At 37.9% G+C, this 23884-nt stretch overlaps 1 protein-coding gene across 2 annotated transcripts in view; it reads left to right on the top strand.

Annotated features, from left to right (window-relative positions):
• Positions 1 to 23884, top strand: part of PDE7A (phosphodiesterase 7A) — a 139260-nt gene that overhangs the window by 46438 nt on the left and 68938 nt on the right. Inside the window, exons 1-3 of one of the 2 annotated variants that reach the window (XM_006150436.3) lie at positions 1299 to 1445; positions 9188 to 9248; positions 12733 to 12816. In XM_006150436.3, the coding sequence (XP_006150498.1) occupies positions 1386 to 1445; positions 9188 to 9248; positions 12733 to 12816 (205 nt within the window). In that variant the 5' untranslated portion in view covers positions 1299 to 1385. Of the gene's footprint in view, positions 1 to 1298; positions 1446 to 9187; positions 9249 to 12732; positions 12817 to 23884 lie in introns of those variants that run through there. The other variant, XM_014588581.2, reaches the window with a different exon arrangement.

Below are 23884 nucleotides of genomic sequence, written 5' to 3'. Positions count from 1 at the left end.
CAGTCTTTTCTCTTACATGTCTTGGTCCTTTTGGTATACATACACATGTACAGGGTGCATTTCAAATTTCTGGGTCTGGGTCTCCAATCATGAGGTCAGCCATGTGGGATCTGGCTGCATTAACCAGTTGACCATGGAACCAGCCCCCAGAATCTTGAAATGCAGAAATCTGCTCAAGTTCTGGCAGGTAGGACTGAACCTTCAAGATGTAGACAGGCTCCGGCAGTGTTCCTGCTGCTGCAGCTCCACCTTCCCTTGTTGCTGTGCCGTGTTTTGTCTCCCTCGCCCGCTCCCGGGCCTGTTCTGTCTGCACAGGTCTTGCTTATTGTCTTCACTGACTTGCTGCCATGTTTCAGCTCAGGGACTCCAGGAAGAAGTGCCTCCCTGGTTAACTAGGTCCACCCAGGTTTTGTTGGCAGTGACTGTCTCTGCTTGGTAACAGTTGTATTTTGTGTTTATTTGCGTACTTGGTTAATTCTAACTCCAAACTTCTAGCACCACAAGGGCGAGCTGCCTGCTTTTACTCAACCATTGTAATCCTACCGTCTAGCACAGGGCGTAGTACAAAATAGTAGTTTAATAAGTATTTCCTGAATACTTGAAAGTTTCTTGAGGGAGCTGCTGGGAGAGGGCACAGAGCTTGGAGAATGAGATGCTCTCGTTAACTTGCACATAGCCACAAACACTGACCTTACCAAGAACAATATGAGCCATAGTCCAGTTAGGCCTCGAAAATATACTTTTAATTATTTGAAAATGCAGCCTGGCTCTAGCCTTTGTCAGTAAATCCCAAATGAGTAAATGTTCACTTGTACAGATGGTATTTATGGCAGCCTTTAACTTTTATAAAGTAATCCTGGCTCCAGAGGAAATAAAAAGTTGAACAAATTCAGTGTTAAAATTAAAATAAAAAAGTAAAGTACATTAATATTTTAAAAGGTAGGGTATTATGCCTGCCAAAAATGTCTATTTGAAGAGAATGGGGACATTTTTTATAATTTTTTTCAGGGTAGTCTATTAGTTTTAAGAATATGACAGTGTTTGGGCCTAGCCTGAGGCTGTGTCTAAATTTTATGAGACTGTTAAGTTAGACCCCACTAAAGTTGTTGTTTTTTCTTTTTTTCCTAACATTACTTAGGCTACTCTGGCCCAACCCTGGGGTTGTGGCATTAAGCATGCGCTGGGTAAGAAGGCTGGCTGGGCAGCACATTCTCAGAGGAGTCAGGTGATCTCTGTTGGAAGGCAACTGCCTGAGGTTCAAGGCAGTCAGTGTCCCCTCTCTTCTGTCTGGGGACAGCTGGTTATTTGTCAGACTCCTAGGAGGTCTTCCTTGCTCACTGCCCGCAGGGAGAGAGGGATTATGCAGCGGACTTTTGATTGATCCAATGGGAATTACATTGATCTGGTGTCTGGCGTTGGTTCTTATCAAGTGGATCACCTCTAAGGTAGACCTTTGTAATTTTTTAGCTTGTGACATTAATCACTAGTTTATATATTTGGTAGGAATGAAATGGATAATGTTTTTCTCCTTTTGTCTAAGTTTTTATTTCTCTGGTTAGAAGAGCTGTGAGTTTTACCTGTCAACCAAAAGGCTTAAAATGACTACTTATAATTTTTGTCCTTACCCCCCCCCCCTTATTCCTCCAATAAGGTTTGATGATACCATTTCTTGGGATCAAAACAGCTTTCCTCAGTATGATTCCGTTGGATAAACTGTTAGAATGAAAGAAGTTTAATTTGTGAGATTATAAGATTAAACAATATAGATTTCTATTGCATGTATTTTAAACATTCTATTTAGGAGGAGGAAAAATTACTTCCACTTTGTGTGTGTGTGTGTGTGTGTTTGTATATGTGTGTTTGTATATGTGTGTATATAATTACTAAGGATTTTTAAATAATCTAAACTTGAACAACTAAAACCACCCGCTGTCATGTTCTCTCTTAAGGTCTTGCTGCTGCTAAAATATATGCTACAGCTCTAATTGACAGCGATGTATGATTCTATGTATCTACTGTTGTTGAGGTCGAATGCTCCTAAAGCCTAAGAAATTGATAACATGGTAGCTAGCCATCTGTCTTCAGGACAAGAGTCTAAAATAAAAATAAAAAGGTTTAAGATAATACTATTTGAAATTAATTTTTCCTACTTGTATAAAAATAATTATATCTTTCATCTACCTCACAGCTTTCTTTGTATATTAAGAAATTAAAGAGTATTAATTTATAAGACCGTCACCATTTGCCAAGCAACACAAAGCTTCTGTAAAGTCAGTTTTCTTTTCCAAGCAAGATCTTAATCCCTGCTATGTAGTTTGTCACATGGAAGAAAACGCTTTGAGTATAGCTGTGTCCTCCTTGAAGTGGTCCTCTTTTCTTTTTAAATATGATTGAAGAAGACTCATAAAAACAATGTACTGGAAATGTGTCCTTGTGTTTTAAAAGTTAAGAATTGATATTGTTGCATCGAAAACTACTCACATTAGTCATTTTTAAAAGATTAGCTTGCCAAGTTACTGAATGGAGGTCAAGTTAAAACTAATAATGAATTCGTTGAATTGTGAATGTTTTCAGAGATTTTACTTTTTAAATGACTAACCAAAAAATTAAATGGTTTTTAAACAAGAAGAATGCTAATATTTTGATTTTTAAAAGGGAACAAGAGTGGGATGATACTGTTCAGCAGATCAGTGTAATGTTAGAATAGAATACTTGAGGCACTCAAATCCAAGTATGTTATTTTAACATATATAAGATGAATGTACTCTGAAAACTCTCATTTTCCTATATCAGAGAACTGGTTCTGGTTTCAGAACTGTGACTTGGCTTCATCTTTTACAATGTTACTATTTTTTGGTAATGTGACCAAGAATTTTATTTAGTGCTACTGTGTTTTCAGCCTTTTAACCATCAATGGACTTATCTACAAAGTAAAACCTATTGTATAGAGGTCTTGCGTGTGTCCTGTGTGAAAGTGAGGTCTTGTACAAAAGCACCTGTAACCTTTTCTGGCTGAGTAGGAGCCCCATGAGTGTTAGTTAATATATTATTACTTCTATCATGTAAGGGAAATAGACTTCCTTTTTCTCAATAGATCATTTAGTGGAACACTTAAAATATAAGCATTGGCACTTAAAATGTCTTCATTGGGTTTTAAAACATGTCTGTGTTTAAAAGTTATGTAGTAACTAATATCGGGAGCAACTTTCATGCCTTCTATCATTTACCTTCAAGTCAGATCTTTTGTGGGAGAATGATTCACCCCGATTCAAGGTGAGCGAGTGTCTTAGCAGGGCACTCACGCCCGTGAGCATGGCAGTGGCTCCTTAACAGTTTAACTTGTTTATGCCGCGGCTGTCAGTTTCTGATTAGCTCAGCCTCGCCCATGTTTTGACCTATACTAGTTTGCTTTACAAGCTGTTCCCAGGATGGCTAAATTAGAAGAGTCACGAGTAGAAGCTTCTCAGTTATTTCCATTCACTGGTGAAGTGAGGTGGGAATGTGGGTGATAGCTCAAGTGCTTTATGATTTGACAGTGTGACAAGGGGTCTTGATGGAACTTGTTTTGCTATTTTTATTAAAAGTAAAATTCTAGCAAATGTTTTAAAAATGATATTCTTTAAAGAAATAGATGTTAAGCCTGTGCAGAAGTCTTGGTGCAGAAAACACGTTTAATTATTTTTAAAACAAAATTATTTTAATGTGAATGTCAAATTTTTATTGTTACCATTCTTAATTTATAGTGTATTTCTCCAAAATTAATTATTTTAGATTATTCTTGGTTTTTTTTTTTTTTTGAGAGGTTTTTTGTTTTGTTTTTTACTTTCGGGTGCATGTGCTCGCCAGACAGACAGAGAGAGACAGAAAGCCAGAAATCACACCCCGGGGGGGGGCGCGGGGGGATGGCCACGCTGCAGTCCCTTCTCCTTCCCCTCTTCTCCTCTCGGGCCGGCGTGAGTTTTAAGCCACTGGGTCCGGGATGCAAACCGCGGTCGACTACATGGGAGTCCAGCAACATAGCCATTACGCTAACTGCTGGTCCCTATTTTAGATTATTCTACCTAGATTGCTTACTGATATTCAGTTCAAACTAAACTGATAGCAGTGGTTTAGGGGGCCCACTGTCATGCTAACAGGAGTTCTGAGGGCACTGGTGAGACCCTGCTTCAAAGTAGCATTCCTCTTAATCTTAATTCTTTTTTTTTTTTTTAATTCTTAATGAAGTAGATGAATGAAATATCAGAATGTGTTTGTTAGTAAATATCAGAATGTGTTTGTTAGTAGGCTCAGATGTATGCTTTAAAGCCCATTCTTTTAAAAAATGTTTTGTCTCATTTGGATTCATTTTGTAAAAGCTGTGTCTGGTGATTCAGGGTAGCATTTAAAATTGGCATTTGTAGGCCAGGGGCCTTAGCTGCTGGATCGTTGGAAAAGTCATGATGCATTTTTACATAGAAAACCAGAAAAATATGTCCAGACTTCTCTGATGACCCAATAGATGAGTATTTTATAATGAATAGAACAAGCTGAACATTTTGTACATCCCTAGGAATTTGTTAATATATATTTAAAATTTTATCTTTTTTGGCCAGATTTTTCAGATTAATATAGGCCCTACCTTTTTTTTATTTTTGTTTTTATTGTGAGAGGGCATGTAAGCTCACCAGGAGAGAGAGATAAGAAGACCCCCCCCCCCAGTGGGGTGCAGTCCTGTCCCAGTCCTTTCCTCCATTTCTCCATCCTGTTGGGATTGGAGCACACACACATGTGCCTGTTGTGTTTTTTAGACACCCAGGCTGGGATCGAGCTGTGCTTGGCTGTGTGGGATCTGGCTGACCTAGTCACTAGGCTATGGGGCTGGCCCAGACTCTACGATTTTAACATCTAAAATAGTGCTTCTGTATCTGAATCTAAAGTGATTGTCTTAAAATAAATTTAGTATGCAATAGTTACATGATAATATAATTTGTATTCATTATCCAGTTTTTTACTTTCATAATCTTTAATATGTAAAGTAATAAATGAAAATTTTACCTTTTTGTTAGTGGCCGTTTTAGTAAGTACTCTTCTTACATTAATAATAATAATAATAATAATAATAATAATAATATTGCCAAACACCCTCCTAAAAAGGACTGTTAGAAATAACAGCATTTGTTTTAACAAGTTATTTATCTAAGTTGTTACTGGATACCAGCAGGTTGATAGGTATTGAGCATGACAAGCTGTTACATAATGATATCTGTGGTTTCATTAATGTGTTTTAGCTGATAAAAATACATATTTTCATCTATGCTCTTCCCAAGCTACTAGGTTTACCTATAATATGGTAGTATTAAGGAAAGGCTTGTAATCTAATAAACTACATATCTTGGGGAGGGGATTAGAACAGGAGGTTATGAGTGGTGCTTTTTTAATACCAAGTGATTGCAGTGGCTCTTTGCTTCAGAATAGTTTACCATGGTACACTGCAGGAGGCCTCCTTAGCAGATTTTCTTGGTGGAAGACACTTTAAACACAATGCCAGGAATTTTATACTTTAAGTCCCTTGGGATGTCAGACCATGCTTTTTTTTTTTTTTTTTTTTTTTTTTTTTTTTGTTTGTGTTGCGACCATTTTTTTTTTTTTTTTTTTTTTTTTTTTTTTGTAGATTTCTTTGCTGTAGGTTTTTACTTTTAATGTAATTTATTTTATGATATATAAAAACACATGATACAAAATTTAAAAGTCATAAAGGTATACATTGAAAAGCCCTCTCCCTAACCTCTGTGTCTGTCTGTCTCCTTGGAGACAGTCAATGTTGATAGAATCTTACACGCATTTGAATTGTTTGTTCCTCTTACATTTCATGTGCTTTTTTTTTTTTTTTTTAAAGAGATTTTTGCTATAGGGTGTATGTGCTCACCAGAGAGACATAGAGACAGAAAGCAAGAAATTACCCCCTGGGAGTATGCTACACCATAATCCCTTCTCCTCCATTCTCCTCTTGGGATTTTGGGCATTTGCATATACGTGCCCAGCTTGAGTTTTAAGCTATGGGGTCTACTATGTGGGAATCCAGCAACGTAATCATTACACCATCTTCTGGTCCAATTTAATGTATTATTTTTTTTAAGGATCCATGAAATAAGATAAGACTTTAGTTGATATTTCTTACATGAAAAGCTTTAATCATTAACATTTTAGGGAGTCATTTTGCTGATTAAACTTGAATAATTTTGCTGATTAAATTCAAATGAGATTTTTAAATAAAGTAAATTTTCTTGATAATAGTAAAAATATGTGATTGTTTTTCCTTGAGATTTGTAGATAGGTGTTGAGGGCCAGTTAATCCCATACCAGAGTTTTATGAGGAGGAAAAAATCATTAATCTGATGTGTAAAAGTGCTACCTGATTAGTTTAATGTGTATTTCTTTTGTTAATGAAGTTGGGCATCTTCTCTTGTGTTTGTTGGCTTATTTTTTCCCTGAGAATATGTTTATATTCTACCTTTTTTTCCGACAGAATTCTTCTTTTTTTTCTTTTTTAAAAAATTGTCATTTATTTCATGAGACTGCATGTACAAGAGAGAGACAGACAGGCAGACACCCTTGACATGGTCTCATCTCACTACCATCCCTTTTTCCCAAACCTTCAGCTTGCCAGGATCTTGGGCCTGAGAGTGCTGGACATGTTCACAGTTGGCCATATGGCTTCCAGCACTGCAGATCAGTGTATGCTGCCACCAATGTCACCGAAGCTGGCCCTGTTTAGTTTTTCCTAATATTGTGAGGCTTGTCTATCTTTAGGTATCATACAGAAAAATAAGTCCTTTGTCATACCTCTTCAATTCCTTTTTGGTTTGAGGTTTGTCTTTGGCCTTTTTGTATGATATATTTTAACATCATAATTTAACTTTTTAAAATAATTATTTAATTTTATTCATTATTATTATTATTATTTTAAGTCGTACCAGAGAGAGAGAAGGAAAGTGAGAAAGCAGGCCACCCAAGTCTCAGACTTGAACACCATGGTCTGTCATGTGAGAGTCCCACATGCCACTTGCTGGCCCCATAATTTGACTTTTTTTTTTTTTTAATAAAGAGCTATTTGACTTTATTTATTTTTAATTTGACTAGAGATGGACAGAGCGAGATAGAGAGAGAGAGGGAAAGTGAGAAAGCAAGCTACCAGACCCAGGACTCAAACTGTGGTCGACTATGTGGGAGTCTAACTCCTTTAACTACCATGCCACGTGCTGGCCTCCATAATTTGACTTTTAAGTAGCTAAATTTATCAATGTTTTATGACTTACAGGCTTTGTAGAACAGTTAAAACCGTTCTTGCTTATTTACCATTTATTTAAGATTTTGTTTTTTTAGTGCAATCCTGGTTTTTCTTTATTTTTATGCCTTATTTTTTACATTGGAATATTCGTTCCATGTGTAATTAGTTTTGGTTTAGGAAGGTAATAATATAGCTTTATGTTATTCCATATAGCAACCACTTGATCTAACAGTATTTATTAAATAATCAATATTTCCCTCACAGGTTGTAAGTTCTGTGTTTATTTTATACAGAATTACTGTCTATCCTTAGACTTGACTCCAGATTCCCCATTGATTGGTTTTTCTTTTTGCAGTGTCTTATTACTTTATACTTTAATACTTCATGGTGCTAGTTCCGTTTATTACTGCTTTTCAAGAATGTTTTTACTTGTTATTTAGTCTGATGTTATTGGTTACTCTCTGTTTGCTAGGCACTGTTCTACATGTTGGGATTGATTCTAGATCGGGGGATACAGCAGTGAGTGAATCTGCTTCCACAGACACTGGATTCTAATTAGGTGTAGTCAGTTTATCTTCCAGATTTGAGCGAGAAAGGAGAAGGAGAGAGAGTAGTACTCCCCAATGCAGCTTAGTCATGCTGCAATCTTTTTTTTTTTTTATTTTTTAGAGAGAGATTATTGGTATAGCGCATGTGCACTTGCCAGAGAGGTAGAAAGAGACAGAGAGGTAGGAAGCGAAGAGGATGTCCATGCTGCAGTCGCTTCTCCATTATCCTCTTGGATCTTGAGCATCCACACACACATACCCAGAGTGAGTTTTAAGCCACCGGGTCCAATATTTGAACCACTGTCAACTGTGTAGGAGTACAACAACATAACCATTACACCATCTGCTGGTCCCCTTTATAGATTTTTAAATCTAAGATTTTTTGAAAAATTTGTTATAAGGCACTTTTGCTCACCAGAACAGGAAAGAGAGAGAGAGATGGGGTGACCAGACTGCAATTCTCTCTCCTCTCAGGACTTTGGACATGCACACACACCTACCTGGGGTGTTTCCCAAGCTGCCAGGTCTGGGATTTGAACCATGTAGTCATCTACATGGGATCCAGTTTCCTTAACCACCGTGTAACCAGCTGGCCTTTGTCTTCAGATTGCTAAATCTGCTCTTGTGTAGCTTGAATAATTTCAGCTAAGTGCATCTTAGAGAATTGACTTATGAAGCTGTGGAATAGGGTATTTCTCAGGAGGCTTTAGATTTGGTAGCCAGGGAATGCCTCTCTGAAGATTTGGCATTTCATTTACCAATGAAATGAAAGTGATAAGTGTTCCAGGGCAGTGGAACAGCAAGCTATGGCTGCATAGTCATGGTGAGGGGCCGTAGTAGAACAGGAAGACAGAAAGGTAGGCAGATCATGGAGGACTTTGGAAATCAGAGCGTTAGATTTGGACTCTATCCCTGTGCAGCAGGCAACCATCAGAATTTTGAGCAGTAGCTGAAATGTTTATTGTTGCATCTATGTGAAGAGTGACTGGGGACTGGGAGATGGAGCAGGAAAGCCAGTGTATTTTCTCTTTCCATCTTTCCATCTGGCAACTTCTGTTGACCCCTTAAGAATCAACTCAAATGGCACCCCTAAAACCTTTCCTGACTTAGATCAGAGTACTCCCTGCTGCATGCTTCTCACTTTTATGGTAGTAGTCACTTTTATGGCAGTTCTTAACCATGTTGTAGTATAATTACTTGTCTCTCCCTTTCTAGAGATTTCAAGAGCAGGTGCCATAGCTAATTTCATTTCGTATATACAACTTCTCTTGCACAGTGCTTCACAAATACTACATAATACATGTTTTTAAAATTGAATTTTCATATCCCATTTAGTCATTGCATAATAAAATGTGTGTATATTCTTTTCCAGAGACGTGGAGCTATTTCCTATGACAGTTCTGATCAGACCGCGTTGTACATTCGTATGCTAGGTAAGCATTGTATGTTTTGTTCTAATATCAATTAATTTTTATACTATTATATGTGGTTTGAAGTATTTTCATTATTTAGCTTTTTATCACTGTTCAGAACAAAAACAATCCATTACACTGAAGTTTAGAGCATAGAAACTGATATTGAATGTGATATGAATAAAGAGAGGCATTTTAGAATTACAGGTAATTGAGAAATCTGACTTAATGATTGGGATACTGTCCTTAGTATACAGTTTAAATTGTGTCTTGGACATTCTGCAGAGAAAAAGCAGTCTTCCATTTATAGTTGCTAAATAATTTGTTGATGCCAACATGGACAAAGATGAGGTTGTAGGGACCAACAGTTAGCATAATGGCTGCGTTGCTGGATTCCCATGTAGTTGACCGCGGTTTGAGTCCTGGACCTGGTGACTTAAATGCCGGGCACATGTGGGTGCGTGACCAAGATCCCGAGAGGAGAATGGAGGAGAAAGGATTGCAGCATGGCCATCCCCCCTGGGGGGTGATTTCTTGCTTTCAGTCTCTCTGTCTCTCTCTGTCTTTCTGGCGAGCACACGCGCCCTATAGCAAAAACTTCTAAAAAAAAAAAAAAAAAATGAGGCTATGAAATCTTTCTCAGGTAGTCCCTTCCCCAGATCTGTTCTGTTCTCAGGTGACCACCAAGGAAGACCACTCGCTCCTTGTCGTCTTCTATTCTCGTGCTTAAATTTTTGATATATTGCCCAATTCCACAAGGTAAAATGGATTTAGATGTCTGTATGTATATGTTCTTTCTCTTTCTCACTCTGTGCCAGATATATCTCTTCATCCACATACTCCTTAATTCCTTGGACTTTAATTCATATTCTTAAACATGCACTATTAAGATACTAATAGGCAAATTTACTCATCTTTTCTTGGATAAGTCTCCTGTAACTCTTTTACTCATGCTCAGAATTTCTCAACTTTAAAATATTGAGCCATCTTTATTCTTTTTTTTTTTTTTTTTTGGAGAGATTTTCACTGTAGGGCGCGTGTGCTCGCCAGACAGACAGAGAGAGACATAGAGACAGAAAGCGAGAAATCACCCCCCAGAGGGGATGGTCACGCTGCAATCCCTTCTCCTCCACTCTCCTCTCGGGATCTTGGGCATGCACGCACACGCGCCCGGCGTGAGTTTTAAGCCACCGGGCCCGGGACACGAACCGTGGTCGACTACGTGGGAGTCCAGCGACATAGCCATTACGCTAACTGCTGGTTCCCAGCCATCTTTATTTTTTACCTCCTTCTGTTTTTCTTTGCCTCTTTCATTAATTATTCTTTTTCATACTTTTGAGCCTAAGTGTTCCCCTTAGTATTGTTCTGTTCTCCTTCCTTTTTCCCTCTTTAATTGACCTCGTGTATGATATCTGTCTTAATTCTACACTCTTTGGTACATATTTTTCCCTTATGAATGTTCATCCTTTTCTTCTTTACTGTTTTCATCTCTCTCTACAAACATACTCAAGATTCTGGTATTAAAACAGAAGTTTATGGGGCCAGCGGTTAGCATAATGGCTATGTCGCTGGACTCCCACCTAGTTGACTTTGGTTCAAGTCCTAGACCCGGTGGCTTAAACTCACGCCGGGCATGTGTGTGTGCGTGCCCAAGATCCCAAGAGGAGAATGGAGGAGAAGGGATTACGGTGTGGCCATCCCCTCTGGGGGATGATTTCTCACTTTCTGTCTCTCTGTCTCTCTCTCTGGTGAGCGCACGCACCCGATAGCAAAAACCTCTTAAAAAAAAAATCAGAAGTTTAGATTAGTATTTTCTTTAATTCTGTAAAACATCTTCATGTAGGTATATTATGTATACCTCACAATTAACACGTATAATAAAAACGATTTATGTTCCTTCTGTTCATTTTTAGTCTTTTGCCATCAGTAAATATAACTCCATTCTCCATTCAGATCAAAAACCACAGTCATTTGTTTTGTTTTGTTTTGTATTTTGCTGTAGGGCCTGTGTGCTCTCTGGAGAGAGGCAGAGACTGAGAAATCACCGCCTAGGAGGATGGCCATGCCACAGTTTCTTCTGTTCCATTCTCCTCTTGAAATTTTGGGCATGTATGCATATGTGCCTGGCGTGATTTTCAAGCTGCGTGAAAGAGGTGTTTAACCATTGTAGGATGGGGTCACAGTAGCTGAAAGGAGCCTTGAAAGATGAGATGGTCTGTCTTAGAGAAACAAAGTGCAGGCAAGAGAGCCTTCTAGGCAAGAGAATTACAAGAGCACTGGTATAGGTGCTGAAGATGTGCAGGTTATAAGCTTGGAGTGCAGTCTTTAGAACCCATGGGTTTCATCCTCTGCACTAACCTTGTGGCATGGGTAATGCTATTTAGCCTCACACAGTTTCAGTTTCTGCATCTGTGAAGTAGGGATTAACATTCCTATTCTCAGCCTTGATTATACAAGTAAATAATGCCTGTGATACACAAAAAAGAGCACCTGGTATGTTGCTATTTAGAGAAATACATCTCAAAGTCACTTCATATGGAAACAGTACTGAGCATATAAAGGCCATAGTTTAAGACCTAGCAAAAGGCCTTGGGTGTATACCCACTGTCAGTGAATAAAGAGAAGATTTATCAAATGAAACACTTAGGGCAAAGTCTTTAACGTTTTAATTCTTTTTGCACATTTATAAAATTTTGAATTACATGAGAATAGGTAATGTATTTTCCATTTTTCATATATTATTTAGCCCATAGTATAGTTGTAGGCACAGAGTAGACACTTATTAATATTTGCTTCTTACTATGGCTTTTCGAAGTTGTGTGCTGAAAATTTTCTCCCTCTGGTAAAACATATTTTGTTTCCAAGAGCCATTTTTAAATATTTTATCTCCAAGGACCAGCAAATGGCATAATGGTTACGTTGCTGAACTCCCATGTAGTCAACTGTGGTTCAAATTTGGACCCAGTGGCTTAAAACTCATGCCAGGCACATGTGCATGCATGCCCAAAATCTCGGGAGGAGAATGGAGAAGGGGTTGTGGTGTGCCATCTCCTAGAGGGTAATTTCTTGCTTTCTGTCTCTCTGGTGAGCACTCGTTACCTATAGCAAAAATCTTTCTCTCTCTAAAAATATTTATATTTATATATATATTATTTTTATATATCTATATATCTATATATATATATCTCCATAATAAGATGTTAGATTGGATTTTTATATACTTGAGACGTCTTTCAGAAGACTAACCTTAAAATATTGGTTATAATAATTATTATTGTAGGGGTAGATTTTTTAAAAATATCTTTCTTATTTAGTCTTACAACTTAATAGTAAAAATTTGTGATTCCCCTTCAGATGAGTCATCCCTTACCTACTTGTTCCATATCTCTCATTGGTAGGCTGCTACTTATTACGAGCGCATTAGATATGGACTTTTGTTGCATCTGCGAGCTTCTTCTCAGATAATGGCCGACTAAATTTATGTTTCGTTTTTCATTCTGTCCAGGAGATGTACGTGTAAGGAGCCGAGCAGGTTTTGAATCAGAAAGAAGAGGTTCTCATCCGTATATTGACTTTCGTATTTTTCACTGTAAGTGTTGGCAGACATAATGTTTCCCCTAAACTTTTACACTGATTAAAGTCTTTAACATTCATGTAGTTTTCCAAGAGAAAAATGAATTCAAGAAAAAAAAACTGTATTTAGAATATTTTTAAGACATGAAGTCACGATAAAGACATTATTTTTAGATGTTAGTACATGTTTAGATAATCAGAAGAGGAATGTATTAAAATATAAAGGCTGATACAGCTTTTGAACTCCTTTATACTTAATTAACTTTTTTTTTTTTTTTTTTTTTTAATGCCAGAATGTGCATGTGCATGAGTGAGGGAGAAGGAGAGAGAGAATGCACCATTGCCTTCCCCCAGCTCTGGCAGGACCTGGTCTTGTGCCATCCTTTTTCCTTCAGTTCGTCATCCCATCAGGATCCTAAGCATGCGTGCACGCGGAGTCTTTTTCAAGCTGGTTGGCCATGTGGGATCTGGCTTTCTTAGTGCAGCACTTAATTGCTGCACTTTGGGGCCAGCTTTAATTTAAATACAATTTAAATTTAAATTACTTTGATACAATTTTTTTCTTCTTTAAAAAATATGTTTTTTTAATGTTTTATTTGAGATGGTTTGTCTTCTACTCCACAGATAAAATGTTTTTGGGTAAATGATAATTTATAAAGATATTTGAATAGTTTAACAAGGTGTAGTCCTTTTGATTTATTTGAAAATACATATCACCTTTAAAGATGATTGACAGAATGTATATTTTAGAAACAAATTCTGTGTGGGTCGAACTCATTAGGAGGAAAGAGGAAAAAACAACTTCTAATCCCTTTAACTATGAAATACTAAATCTGTTTCTGGAGGAGTTCCACTTTTGGTAACATTGGATAAAGTTGGATTAACAGTCCAACAACAACTATGACAAAAACAATAAGAAAAGTTGGAGAAAATATAAAAGACATGTGTTCAAATATAGCAGCAAAATATTATTCAAGCAGAAAGATGAGCCTGGCATTTCGGTTTACTTGTCACCTGAGCATGTACTAATTCTGGGAAAGGTGGTTGAGAAGCTGAGTAGAGCTTTAGATGGATACTTAAGGCTAGAGAAATAAAGGTATGTGTGGGCCCACCAAGTTTTAGGGTTGGTGCTGCTAAGCCCTCTGTGCTTAGGTTGGAACCCAGAAGTGCAACCCCTCGGAAATAAATCTCAGCCTTGAAATATTTCAGTCACCGGTTGTATTAAAGTAATCTTTGACTATAGTACCTCTAGCTATCTTCAGGAGGGAGGTGTTACTCATCTCTCAAGGTGGCTACCTGCGAACACAACCCTGAGAAATGCCCCAGGTTAAGATTGGTCAGAGCGGACCAATTTACATTCCCAAATGCCCACAAACAGATGAATGGATTGAAAACTTGTGGCACATATACTCCATGGAATACTCTTCAGCCATAAAAAACAGCAAGGCCATGGAATTTGATTGAAAGTGATGAATATAGAAGATTTGTTGCTGAGTGAAGCAAGACAGACTATGAAAAGGGAGACATTATATGTCTCTACTTAATATATACCGACTGCACTCTATGGTAGAGACTAAAAAACTGGAGAACATAAAAGTATTACAAATTGTAATGGACCCTAGAGATAAAGTGGATTTTAAAGAGTGTGGGAGGGGAAGATAGTAGGAAATTTGAGGGGGGAATAGAGAAGTAAGACACTTGTGGGACACAGATAAGGTTTATTATCTGTTGATGAGGATGTGTATAGTGGTCTCAACTGGGCTGGACTGAGGTATATATCATGCTGGGTAAAGTCTCTTCACAATCTAAATAATGTATAGCAATTTAATGTATGAATAATAATTTAAAAAAAAAAAAAAATTAGAAAGTAAAAAAAAAAAAAATTGGTCAGAGCTTTATCATTTTCATCATACCCAGTGTGAAGGTGCAGGAATGTTTCAGGCCTCTGTGGACTCTCTGCCAATAATAACAAATGACCCCAAAACTATCTGGCATAAAACAACCACCATTTTTTATGTTAGTGATTCCTAGAGTTAGGAATTCAGTCAGGGCATTTTAAGTTTGGCTTACATGTGCTCTACAATGTCTTGGTTTTCAAATAGGCTGAATCAGACAGCTAGCAATGCCTGGGACGACTGCACTGCAGTCTATGTCCATGGCCTTGATTTTCCTCCTGAGGCAGAACCCTGCCAGATGGCTTCTGCACTCTACTCCTAAACCTAGGAGTTAGGAGTAGAGGCCTCCACAGGGACGCTGGAATTTCTAGGGCTGGCCAACTTCTCCTTCATAAATGACAGACTACCTCAGTAATTTTGGACTTCTCACATGGCAGCTGCCTTTTCCCAGAGCAAGTGTCTCAAGAGAGAGAAAGCAAGGAAGCATGTCAACTCCCTAGTCTCTGACCCTGGCACAGTTATCACGTTTCCACATTCAGTTTATATGTCACACTACAAGCTTAGCTTCATTGAGAGGAGACATAGACCCCACTTGTCAAATGGAATACGTTAGAAATTTTTAATCTTCCATTTTGACCAGTCATAAATGTTTTGAAAAATAATTTGGGGCCCAGCTTTAGTAGTGGGTACTAGATATTACTGCTCAGCAGTCTGAGGCCATTGAGTGACTCGGGTTCAATTCTCAACCCACTCTAAAAATCCAAGTGTGGTGTCGCATACCTGTAATCCCAGCTACTTCCGAGACTGAGGCAAGAGGATTGCGACACAGTAAGACCCTGTCTCCAGCACCACACATGTACCACACACATGCATGCGTGCACACACATACAGGGGAAAGATAATTACAGTGTCCCAGAAAGAAAGGAGAGAAAGAATGTAGTCAAAGCCATTTTTGATGAGATGATGGGGCTGAGAAATCTCTAAAGCTCTAAAAAGACTTCTTGAATCTAAGGCATACATTCAAGAAGCACTGTTAATCTCAAGCAGAGTAACATTAAAAGAAAATCACACCTAGATGTGCCATAGTGTAACTGTGCAAACTGGAATCAAAGAGAAAATATTAAGGGTATCGAGAGAGAGGGAGGGAGAAAAAATACTATCTTCAAAGGAGCAGTTGTGAGATTTCCAGAAACAGGTTGGTCCATTTTCAACAGAAACCAAGAAGCTAGGAGACAAGGAAACATACCTTCAGTATCTAAAAAGATAAATACCTGTCAAACAAAATTTCACCCATAAAATCATCTAGAGAATAGGGGGATAAAGGATACACTTCACAATTTAGTATGTAAAGCTAGCATAATTTTGATACTGCAACATGACAAGGATATAGCAAGAACAGAAAATTATAGCAAATCACTCATAAATATAGATGAAACATCCTAAATAACATACAAGTTCAAAACGCTCATGAAAAATGCATAGTATAAAAACCTTTGCTTGGATTTCAAAATTTCTTTGTACCAAAATAAACTCGCACTTTAATTGCGGTTTTCCACAAACTTGTTGAAGTCCCTTTATCTTATCAAATTAAATCTATAATATCTAGGAAGAGTAATATATCTTGACCCAATTTGTGCTTTTCTAGTATGTAAGGTTGGTTTAACAATGAAAAAAAAAAAATCAGTGTAATTCACTACATTAAAGAAAAAAGGAGAAAAGATACGGGTAGAACAGTATTCTAAATGCCGTAATGACAGTGCTGTATGCCAGTATGACCAAATGCCAAAAAACATTTAATCAAACTTAACATTTGTTCTTTGTTAAAATTCTGAGCAAGCTGGGCCCAGCCATGGCGTAGCGGTGTTCTGCAGTACTGGAAGCCATGTGGAAGATCAAGGACTTGTTTCCTGGGTTGATCTGTGTGCTCCAGGCATGCGCATGTGTGCCTGTGATCTTGGCTGTCCGGGGGTAGAGTGAGGTGGTCGGGAGGGGTTTGTGGCCTGAGACCCTATCGAGATTGCTTGTCTTTCTCTATATCTTCCCATCTTGCTAATGAAAGAAATAAAACAAACTGTAAAACAAAATTCTGAGCAAAATAGGGATAGAGAAAAAAGTAATCTGGAAAAGGTTATCTAAAACACCTACAGCAAACATTCCTATTTAATAGTGCAGTATTAAAACTTTTTTTTTCTGAAATGAGACATGAAGAATGTTATTTATTACCTTTTCTGTTCAATACTGTTTTGGAGGTCCTAGCTTATACAGCTAGTACAATAGAAGAAAATTAAATAAAAGTTACAAGGATTAGAAAAGAAAAAAAAGTCATTATTTTTATGACATGGTTGTTGATTTAGAAAATGATCAGTATTAGTAAGTGAATTCAACAAATTTGCTGGATGCAAAATTAACATGCAATTTTATTTCTAAATACAATAAATAAAGCAGCATTGACAAAATTGAGATAAATATTGCCTCCAGAATTTCAAATAAGGTAAGAATAAATCTAGTTAAAGTTGTGTATGACTCTGCTTAGAAAACTGTAAGACATTGCAGAGAAAAACTAAGATCTATATAAATGGAAGGATATACTGTTTAAGCTTTAAAAACATAAGCCTTCTCCCCATCAATCCATATGTTTTCTTTTTTGGGGGGGAAGGGGAGAGGTTTTTGCTATAGGGTGTGTGCGTTCGCCAGACAGACAGAGAAAGACAGAGAGATAGAAAGCAAGAAATCACCCCCCAGGGGATGGTCACGCCGCAGTCCCTTCTCCTCCATTCTCCTCTCGGGATCTTGGACATGCACGCACACGCGCCCAGCGTGAGTTTTAAGCCACCAGGTCCGGGACTGGAACCGTGGTCGGCTTCATGGGAGTTCAGCGACATAGCCATTATGTTAACTACTGGTCCCCTATCCATATATTTTCTGAAGTCACGATGCAAAGTCCAGCATGTTTTTTGCTTGCTGGTTTTGTGGAATAGACATACTGATTCTAAAACATAAAAATTATAAAAAAAAAAAAAAAGATCAATAATAGCCAAGATAATTAGAAAAAAAGAACCAAAGGGACCAGCAGTTGGTGTAATGGCTATGTCCCTGGACTCCCATGTAGTTGACAGCGGTTAGAATCCTGGACCCAGTGGCTTAAACTCATGTTGGGTGCGTGTGCGCACATGTCCAGCATCCCGAGAGGAGAATGGAGGAGAAGGGATTGCGGCATGGCCATCCCCCCCGGGAAGTGATTTCTTGCTCTCTGTCTGTCTTTCTTTTTTGGGGGGGGGGTATAGGGTGCGTGCACTTGCCAGACAGAGAGAGACATAGAGACAGAAAGCGAGAAATCACCCCCCAGGGGGGATGGTCACACTGCAGTCCCTTCTCCTCCATTCTCCTCTTGGGATCTTGGGCATGCACGCACATGCGCCCGGCGTGAGTTTCAAGCCACGGGGTCCGGGATGCGAACCGCAGTCGACTACGTGGGAGTCCAGCGACATAGCCATTATGCTAACTGCTGGTTCCCCACGTTTTCTGTCTTTCTGTCTTTCTGGCGAGCGCATGCTCCCTATAGCAAAAACCTCTCCAAAAAAAAAAAGAAAAAAGAACCAAATTATAGAGTTTAATATACTTTTCTTTGATGTTGAGACTTACTATAAACTATAATAAAGTCAGGATAATATTAGCTCAAGGACTGACAGATAGAAAAATGGCTCCTTACAGAGTCCGGAAAGAGACCACATGCAGCGGCCAGCAGGTGGCGTGATGGTCAAGGACTCTGGATTCCCATATTGCCAACCATAGTTACAGTCCTGAACCTGGTAGCATGCTCCCTCCACCCCTGGCCCTCTCTGGTCAAATGAAAAATAAATAAATAAAGTTACATAAAATAATACTTAAAAAAAAAAAAACCACATGCTATGGGTATTTGTGATAAAGGTGGTAATGCAGTGGGTGAAGGTAGATGAATATCCATGTATATATGGGGAGAGAAGTAAGAATTATGACTTCTATTTATATCATACATGAAAAAAAAAACAAAGTTGGTGTATTTGCTAAATTATGCTGATAAATCAGATAAAATGAAGTGATTTAGCTCTACCAAAGTTGGGAGTAGGGGAGATCTGAGATTAGAGTGGATTTAAGAGAGAACAAGGACTGGCCTTGTGGTTAAGGGAGTCAGATCCTGCATAGCCGACCATGGTTCAAATCCCTGTCCTAGCAGCATGGAAACTATGGTAGGTGCATATGCACACGCATATACCCCAAATCTCAACAGAATGGAGACAAAAAGGAGAAGAGATTACAGCATGACCACACTCCATTGAGAGGTGCTTTTTCTTCTCTCTTTTTCTATCTCTCTCTCTCTAGTAAGTATACACATATTTATCTTTTTTTAAAAAAAAAGAAAGGAGGGCACAGGGAGGCAGAAATGAAATATAACAAGTGCAGATAATTCTTTTAGAGAGTTTTACTACAAAGAAAAGGGAAGAAATAGGGAGCTGATTGGGAAGTTGCATCACTGAAGCTAGAAATTAACAGGAAAGCTACAAAATAAAGAGACCTGGGATCTAGAAATGCTTATTTTTTTATTTTTAAAAATTAATTATTTATTTTTTATCATATCTTTACAATGAAAATTTCTTTTATCAGTATAAATACTATGCATGTCAGTCAAGCCAAAGATATTACTCTATAACTTATCAGGAAATAGCTTCTCATTTTTATGTCAAGCATATTTTTACTTATATTTTCCTTCCCCTTCCCACTCTCTCCCTTCCAAAATACCTTAAACTAAAATTATGGACAGCAAGACTCTAGTTACAAGTGCATTGTAATTTTCTTCTGAAATATTTTTAAAAATTAATTAATTTTTAAAAATATTTCAGAATGGGGACCAGCAGTTAGCGTAATGACTATGTCGCTGGACTCTCGGGAACCAGCAGTTAGCATAATGGCTATGTCGCTGAACTATATTCTGGATGGGAAATCACATTTTGTAGCTGTGATGATCAGGGAATGAATGAAAATTAATTAATTTTCATTCATTCCCTGATCATCACAGCTACAAAATGTGATTTCCCATCCAGAATATAGTTCAGCGACATAGCCATTATGCTAACTGCTGGTTCCCGAGAGTCCAGCGACATAGTCATTACGCTAACTGCTGGTCCCCATTCTGAAATATTTTTAAAAATTAATTAATTTTCATTCATTCCCTGATCATCACAGCTACAAAATGTGATTTCCCATCCAGAATATACTGTGTAGTGGCTTAATAATACATGTTATCATCAATAATTTTCCATTTCTAGTTTTATACACACTCACACTTATTTTTATATATATATATATATATACACACACATGCGCACACACACACACATATATGTATGTGTGTGTGTGTGTATATATATATATATATACACATACATATTTTTTTTAACCCCTATTTCTCCTCCTCTGCCATTTTCCAGCCTCTTCCCACACTATCTCAGGTGTCTACAATTGTTTTCCATTCCTCCCCCCAATTTTATTGATTGACAAAACTTCTTAAATAATCTAACTACTTTTAACAGCAAGTTCAGGTGGTATATACATATCTGTGAATACATGTCTGACTTAAGGTGTGAAACTGAGTAGAATGAATATACTTTAAGGTAGCACCTAGATGGTGCTATATAGCTTACCACAGTCATTAGTTATCTAGAAACTTTTTAAATTTTGAAATAAATACTTTTTGAGTCAAAGAGACAGAGTATAAAAAGATGATAATTAAAGACTATCTATGAAAACCTGTGATATTTAACTAAAACAGTGACTATAGGAAAATTCATAGCCCTAAAAATACTTTGTTCATAAATGAGAAAGAGCAAATAAGTCAACTAAGTAATGCAACTCAAGAAGTTAGAAAAAGAATAAAGGATACCCAAGAAATAAAGAAAGCAATTAGTAAAGATTTAAAAAAAAAAGAAAAGAAAATTAATTTGAAGATGAAAATTAAAATAGAACTATTAAATAAAGTAAGAGCAAGTTGTTTACAATAAAATAGGTAAACTGCTATTTAACCCAATCAAGGAATGAAATGGAGCTAAGATGCATATGTAAAATAAAAGATAAGGGGCTGGCCCTATAGCCTAGAGGGTAAGGGAGCTGGATCCCACATGACTGACCAGTGTGAGTCCCAGACTAGATGGCTCGGAAAACACTCCCAACAGCGTGAGAATGCATGCACCAAATCCTGACAAGATGAAGAAATAGAGGAGAGAAGGGATTGCAGCATGACCCTGTCCCAGTGGTGGTGGTGGTGGGGGGAGGGGGCTCCTCTCCCTTGAGATTTTTTTAATGATGTTTTCTTTCTCTAATTTACTGTAATAATACAGGATAATATCTGTAATATACGAAATATGTGGTAATTGACTTTATGTTATCAGTAAGGCTTCCAGTCAATAGTAGTCTACTAAGAGTTAAATTTTTGAGAAGTCAGATTTTGTTTGGGATTTTCAATTGTGCAGGAGATCAGCACCCATAACCCCCATGTTTTGTGTTACAAAAACAGTTTTACACTCCTCAGAATATCCCAAGGACTTCAAACTACACTTTTGAGTAGTGCTAGTTTAATTTGTGTTTTCTTTAATTTTGATCAATTATAAGTTGCAAGAATATCTTCTGAATCATAGAAATGTTCATCTTTATATCTATATAGTTGTTGAGAATGGTCATGATGTATTTTTGCATAGAAAAATATGACATGACTTTTCCAATGACTATATATATATATATATATGTGTGTGTGTGTGTGTGTATGTGTGTGTATAAATTTATATTAAGGTTTTTTTTGGGGGGGGGCATAGGGAGTATCTGCTCTCCTGAGGAGCGACAGAAAGAGACACTGATAGTGAGAGGGAAAGTGAGAAATCACCTCCCTGAGGGAATGACCATGCTACAATCCTGTGTCTTCCATTCTTTTCCTGGAATTTTGGGCTTGCACTCATATGTATCTGGTATGATCTTCAAGCTGCCAGGTCCTTTCAGCCATGTGGGAGTCCAGAGCCTTAACCGCTATACCACCTGTGGACCCTTCAAATATATTTTTAGAATCAAGCACAGTAGTCTATTTAATCAAAATTTAACTTCTGCCTTGTGAAGGTTCCTCCCCTTATTTGTTATTTATTATTTATTTTTAATTGCCAGAGGGCACATACACTTTCTAGCGAGACAGAGGGAAGGAGAGCGAAAAAGGGAAAATGAGAAATTACCTCCCAGGGGAATGGCCACATCATAGTTCCTTCTCCATTCTCTTCCTGACATGTTGGTCATGCATGCACACATGCCTGGTGTGATTTTCAAGCCTCAAACCATGTCAGCCATATGAGAATCTAGCACCTTAACCAGCATGCCACTTGCTGGCCCAGTAGTCTTTGTTTTTTACCAACACTTTTTTTTTTTTTGAGAGGTTTTCGTTATAGGGCGCGTGCACTCGCCAGACAGAGAGAGACATAGAGACAGAAGCGAGAAATCACCCCCCAGAGGGGATGGTCACACCGCAATCCCTTCTCCTCCTGGGATCTTGGGCACGCACACACACACTCCCAGCGTGAGTTTTAAGCCACCGGGTCCGGGACGCAAACCGCGGTCGACCATGTGGGAGTCCAGTGACATAGCCATTATGCTAACTGCTGGTTCCCAGTAGTCAATACTTTTTAAAAATGTAAAGGAGTCCCTAGAACTAATTTGTTAGAAGTTATGTAAGAGTTACTTCTGGGGCCCAGCAGGTGATGGTGGTGAAGTGACTAGATCCCACATGGCTGACCACGCGGTTCAAATCGTGGATTCCACTTGAAAACCATACTGGACATAGGTGCCTACATGCCCCAAGTCCGCAAAACAGTCTAGAGGAGAAGGGATTGTGGAGTGGCCATCCCCCATGAAGGAGTGCTTTCTCATTTTCACCTCCGTTCTGTCTCTGATAACTGCACACCCTATAGCAAAAATTTAAAAAAATAAAAACAAAAAATCCACCTCTGAGAGCCAGAGATTTTATAGTGGATTCTTTAAAATATTTAAAAGACCGATCATTTTGAAGCTATTTAAACCCGTTCAGATTACAAAAAAGGAACCATTCAAGGTAATTTTATAAAGCTAATAGAACTTTTTAGAAATAAGTATATTCTCACTGTAAATGTCAGTGTAATTTTTTTTAATATTAACAAAAATTTCAGCAACATAAAAGAATAATACTCTAGCTTTAGTGGGTTTGTTTCAAGGAAAGAAACAAGGATAATTCAATAGTAGTTTCTTTTTTGTAAGAATATAATAGAAGCTGATGCCTTGGTTGCTTCCAGGAGGCAAACTGGGTGATTTGACTGCATAAGAAGGAAAAGAAACTTTCAGTTGTAAAGCTTTTGGAATTTTGACTTAGATAAATCTAGCTTGTTGAAAAGTGTAAATATATATGTGTGTGCCTGTAAATATATGTGTATTTTCATCCCAATGGTTGTGTGTGCTTGCCAGAGACAGAAAGGGAGAGGGAGAAAGTACCCCTCTTGGGGCAATGTCATGCCTCAATCCCTTTTCCTCAATTTCTTCCTCCTTTTTGGATTTTGGGCATACACACATGCACCAGGCATTTATCAAGCTTCCAGGTCTGGGACTCAAACTTCATGGCCAACTATGTGGGATCGAGGTCCTGTAACCACCAAGTCACTGGCTGGCCCAAATATAAATAATTTTAATACTGCAATAAACAGAATTGGTTGTAAGTAAGGAAATTATTTAAAAGAATTAAGTCAAAGTATTGATATTAGTGTAAAGAAAAGTACAATTTTATCTGAAGTCTCTAATACACCCCTAGGTTTCACTGTATTAGTGAAATAGGGGGTTTGAAATTCCAATTGTGGGACCAGCAGATGGCATAATATTTATGTCACTGGATCCTGTGTAGTTGACTGTGGTTCAAATCCTGAACCCAGTGATTTAACACTCACGCCGGACCTGTTTTTGTGCATGCCCAAGATCCCAAGAGAATGGAGGAGAAGGGATTGTGACGTGCCCTGGGGGGGTGATTTCTCACTTTCTGTCTCTCTGACGAGAGCATGTACCCTATAGCAGAAATCTGTTTAAAAGAAAAGGAAGGAAAAGAAAAATACAGTTGTTGCAAGGTGAGGGAGGTTTTAAATAAGGGACATAATGAAACTTTCT

The sequence above is a fragment of the Tupaia chinensis genome, unplaced genomic scaffold (assembly GCF_000334495.1).
Source record: "Tupaia chinensis unplaced genomic scaffold, TupChi_1.0 Scaffold000288_2, whole genome shotgun sequence".
Classification (NCBI taxonomy): Eukaryota; Metazoa; Chordata; class Mammalia; order Scandentia; family Tupaiidae; genus Tupaia; species Tupaia belangeri.
Note: the sequence above shows the minus strand (reverse complement) of the source record. Positions and strands in the feature narration are given on the sequence as shown.